Source organism: Salvia hispanica, chromosome 4 (genome assembly GCF_029641045.1).
Source record: "Salvia hispanica isolate PSC_SH4W2 chromosome 4, Shi_PSC_v1, whole genome shotgun sequence".
Taxonomy (NCBI): domain Eukaryota; kingdom Viridiplantae; phylum Streptophyta; class Magnoliopsida; order Lamiales; family Lamiaceae; genus Salvia; species Salvia hispanica.
In genome coordinates, this window is record NC_142695.1 from 46935042 (window position 1) to 46939916 (window position 4875).

Here is a 4875-nt window from a genome sequence, read left to right on the forward strand (position 1 = left end):
GACAAGGATTCAACCTACGGGTTTTATTTGCTTTAGTTTTATATTCAAATTGTTTTCCCTTCAATCTATGTGTTTAGCTTATTTCATTATGTGTAACTAAACTCATAGGATTCTAGGGATGTGTTAGTAACGACTTTTGTTATACAATTCATTTTTCTATTTAATATTCGTTTTGTTTTTACTTTGTTTCTTCCCTAAGTAGTTCTGATGCTACATGATTGAGTGACACAATCTTGTACTCCCTCCGTCCCATTAAATATGCAATATTTGGGAATCGGCACGGGTTTTTATGTAGTGTTGTTTTGTGAGTTAATGAAGAGAGAGTAAAGTAAGAGAGATGAAAAAGTAGAGATAGAGATGTTTCTATTTTAGGAAACGTTTCATTTTTAATGGGACAGACCAAAAAGGAAAACGTTTCATTTCTAATGGGACGGAGGGAGTATTATTTAATATAGCTTGCTTCATAACTGTGAGAGAGTTCTAGCGAGTTAGATTCACTTAGTAGACGCTACAGTTAGCTTCCTTTAAAACGGCACTGTTAATTGAGAGTGAGGACTTTTCAAGGGTCTTAGGAGCTTTATGGAGTTACGTGTTAGGATTACAACCCTAATTTTGTAATCAACGTTTGCATCGCATGAGCATAAGTTAGGCGACTCGTCCTATCAAAGTAATAACTGTGCTAGGGTATTGTAGTTTGGAATTTGTATAACCATAACTGTGAACGCACATCCCTAGGATTCCCTTATCTCTATCGATTGTCTCCGTGTTTTATTCGCATTTAGTTGTTAATTGCTTTTTATTGTTTTCTGTTTCCAAAAGTTTTCAAAAACCTTCTGTTTTCCAGATAGTAATTGAGTTCTAGTAAAGGATAGAAACTTTGTGTTTGCCTTCCTCGTGTTCGATATCTCGGTACTGACCTTTAGCTATATACTATATATACTCTGTATACTTGCAGGTTTATTTAGTGCTAATAAAAAGTGCATCAGGCACAGCAGGTGGGTGCTCTTAGTTAAGAGCACCGTCGCGGATGCTCTTAAGCTCTAGGATTTACAATATGATACGAAAATTTAACAAAAGAACAGGTAGAAATAAAATACTACTACTGTTTCCCACGTAAAAGAGTGCAAGTGGCATTAGTAAAATTTTAGACAAATCTCCTTTCATATTTATATAGATTCCCTCCACATAAATGATAAACTCACGTACAAGTATTATTTTTTATTTCATTATCTAATTTAACGAGAAAGTGTGAATTATGCTAGTGGAAAGGGGTTGACAATTACCGTCATTTAGATTATTATTGCATCATGTTTTATAAAGGGTCGGTGATGTGAATATGTATGGGTAGGCCTTGTTTGAAAACCGGCATGGGTTCTCTGCTGACCGTATTATCTTCCAAACAGAGCTTCCAAGTAAAGCGAGTGACCAAGTAATGAATCATCGCCAATGTCTCCATTTTTGTAAATTCGTAGCCTGGGCAAATCCTCGTACCTCCTCCAAACGCTACGAAGGTATGCGGTGGCATCGCTGCTTGATCTTCGAAACGCGAGGGGTTGAACTTGTACGGATCCGGGTATATGGATCCATCCAAGTGGGTCATGCATCCCGCCCAGAACACCTGCCACCCTTTAGGAATAACGTATCCCCCAATCTCAATATCTCGAACAACTTGCCTAAACCCGAACAGTCCTGGCGGATACATCCTCAACGTCTCTATCGCAAATCTCCATGTGTACTTCATTTTACCAAGATCTTCCCATGCCAGAGGATCACTCCCTCGCGCAATCTCTTTGTGCTCTACAACAACATGCAATTCATCATATTTTGTTCATATACAAAAATATTAAAAGTGTACTACCTTTGAGGAGAAGTTGATAAACATTTGGGTGTTCAACTATGAGTTTGATTAAGTATGTGAGAAGCGTGGAGGTGGTGTCGTGGCCGGCGATCATCGCCACCACGCAGTTGTCCTCGATTTCCTGGTCAGATAAGAGTGGTGAGCCGACGTCATCGCACATGCTCAGCAAGCTGGTGATGAGATCGTGCCCAGCTTCTCCTCTCCCAAGCTTCTCTCTCTTCTCGCGTATCAGTTCCCTTATGATGGCTCCAACTTCCGACCTCGCGCGTATGCTTCTGTTGAAGCGCGTAAAGGGGATATTTGTCGGCACGGACAACAGTCCGTCCATAACTAGTTGGAAGAGATGCACCAGGGTTTGTCTTCTCTCTCCTCTCTCCATTCCAAACAGAAGCGTGCAAATCATATTGAATGTCAGTATCTTCATCAGCGGCATTACCTGCCCAAACACACAAAACTTGGAAATTACTCCCCTCTGTCCCAATTTAAGTACTATAAGATTTAGTTATGGCACGGATTTTAAGAAATTGCTGGAGTGTGTAATAAATGAAGTGATGTAGATGTTGTTGGAGTATGTAATGATTGAAGTGAGGTAGTGAAAAGTGGGACCCTTTTGACTTTTTATGTGTTTAGGATTTTATTTTATTTTTTATTTTTATTAAAGTAATGGCATTTGAGTGTAAATTTCATCAACAATAAGGTTAAATTTTATGTCCAAATATGGTAGATTCTAAATGTGACTCTTAAACTGGAACGGACTTAAATGGTAAGATGTGACTCTTAAACTGGAACGGAGGGAGTATCAATTAATAAGAAATGGAGGCCGGGAGTAGACAAATACCGATATAACATGGTCGTGATGCCAATGCTGAGTGAGATGCAATCTGATCTCATGGTCCATCGTTCCGACATACTGTTTGAGGGCATCTGGCTTCAAGAAGGAGAGGATTGCTCCCCTCAACCGCCGGTGATCTTCGCTGCTCATCTCGAACAAATTCTTCTCGCCGAGCAGCCGCCTCATTGACTCCGGCTGCTTGTTGGAGAGCGTCTGCTCGTTGCTGCTGAATATAAATTTGTTGTAAGCTTGGCCCGTTAGAAACACTGTCCGCTTTCCGAATATGTTCATCTTCGAAACCGGGCCATATTTTCGGGCCCTTTCTTGGAACCACTCATCACTTTTATCAGCTCGCATCGCCTTCTGAAGCTCCAGGGTTTGCCCGATTATCGGAATTCCTAACGATCCCGGTGGGAGCCTTCTCTCACCAATCCTCTTCTTCATCATCACCAAATAAACCACACACACAAACGCCACCACCCACAACATAATCATCGTCGACTCCATCCAAACTTTACTTTCTTTTCTGATTCGTATCAATCTCCAAACTCAACTTAAATAAGCTAACACTTCAAACAAGTATGTTTAAAAAATATTTTCTCGTTAATAAATTGATATTTATGGTTTGCCGTAAATAAATTGATTTTTAGGGTTTGCCATACCCTATAAGTCACCACTAACATAAGTGTATTCTTTAAACTGATATATAGGGTTGCCATACCCTAGAAATCATCGGTAATATAAGTAGATTCATTAAACTGATATATAGGGTTGCCATACCCTAAAAATCACCGCTAATATAACTATATTTCCTAAATTCATGCTCCCTCTGTCCACCATTTATTGTCTCCTTTCTTTTTGCCATGGACTTTAAGAAATATAAAAAAAATGGATTGAAAAGTTAATGGAATATTTATCTCACTTTATTTATCCATTTGTCCTATTAAAAATGAAACGTTTCCCTTTTTTGGTTGTCCATAAACAATAAAACGTTTCCTAAATGGAAACAACACTATCTCTATTTTTTCATCTTACTTCACTCTTTCTTCATTAACTCATAAAGTAACACTACATAAAATCATGTATCTAAATCCAAAAATGTTTCATATTTATTGGGATAGAGGCAGTATTAGTTTTGTAATAAAAAGAATAAAACTATAGAATGAATATAAATTGCAAATTAACAAAGAAGGATCATTTAATTAAAAAAACGATAGAATATACTCCCTCCGTCCCATAGAAATAGGTCATTTGGTATCGGCACGGTTTTAATGCATAATTGATAAAGTAAAATAGAAGAAGAAAAGGTAGTTGAAAATGTGTAGTGGATAGTGGGGCCCATTAATAATAAAGTAAAAAGTAAGGAGAAAAAGGTTACCATAAATGAATATGGACTATTTAATTTATATGGGACGGACGAAAAAGGAAATATGTCCTATTTCTATAGGACGAAGAGAGTATAAAATTTACAGATTCTCATAAAGAAGACCATTTAACAAAAATAAATAATATATGATAGAGCGATTAAAATGGCAGATTTATCATAGAAGCATAGGACCATTATATAATGAAAAAAACACAAAGATAGAGTGATTAAAATTTGCAGCGCTACCAATAAAGTTGCACTTCCTCCGTTCAAATTAAAGCGACACAATTTCCTTTTTCTTATGCCTCCCTTCGTACATTTATAGTGCCGTGTGGTTGCTTAAACACAGCACACACATCACTCTTGTAATTTAATACATAAACCCAAGTAAATGTGTTGTATTGATATGTAGACATAGTAGACATAACCGTTTCTTGATGTGGAGGGGGGAAGACCCAAAAGATCACTATGAATGCAATGCATACATACTGAGAAAGGGAGTAAGGAAGTCTATGTGCTTTAGAAATACAACATGATTTGCAAAGGGAACTTGAATTCATTGCAGTAAATGGAATGATACAACTGTTCAAAGTTGACTTAACAATGTCAAGAGTTGGATGTCCCTAGCATTTATGCCACAAGGCTACACCAAAATTGGCAGAGACATTGCTTGGAAAACTAGGAACAACAGCAGAGTTAGGAAAGAAGTGAGTACAGTGGGCAAACACTTGTCTTGATTTGAAGCTGATGTGGAGACACGGTCGGTATTTCTTGACTAGGAAACGGTAAAGGTCGTTATCAAGGATGCCCTGGAGCATG

General features: G+C 37.8%; 1 protein-coding gene across 1 annotated transcript; it reads right to left on the bottom strand.

Moving 5' to 3' along the window:
- Positions 1-1137: 1137 nt before the first annotated feature.
- Positions 1138-3266, bottom strand: LOC125197353 (taxane 10-beta-hydroxylase-like). Its single transcript, XM_048096088.2, has 3 exons — positions 2697-3266; positions 1859-2294; positions 1138-1797 (listed from the first exon to the last, which is right to left on the bottom strand). Exons 1-3 carry the CDS (start codon positions 3195-3197, stop codon positions 1313-1315), a joined length of 1422 nt encoding a protein of 473 aa, XP_047952045.2. The 5' UTR covers positions 3198-3266; the 3' UTR covers positions 1138-1312.
- Positions 3267-4875: the final 1609 nt, after the last annotated feature.

Coding starts and splice junctions, on each gene's coding strand:
- LOC125197353 (XM_048096088.2), bottom strand. CDS start 3,197: ATGGAGTCGACGATGATTATGTTGTGGGTGGTGGCGTTTGTGTGTGTG. Junction 2,295..2,696: donor ATCACGACCATGTTATATCG/GTATTTGTCTAC, acceptor GTGTTTGGGCAG/GTAATGCCGCTGATGAAGAT. Junction 1,798..1,858: donor TTATCAACTTCTCCTCAAAG/GTAGTACACTTT, acceptor ATGTTGTTGTAG/AGCACAAAGAGATTGCGCGA.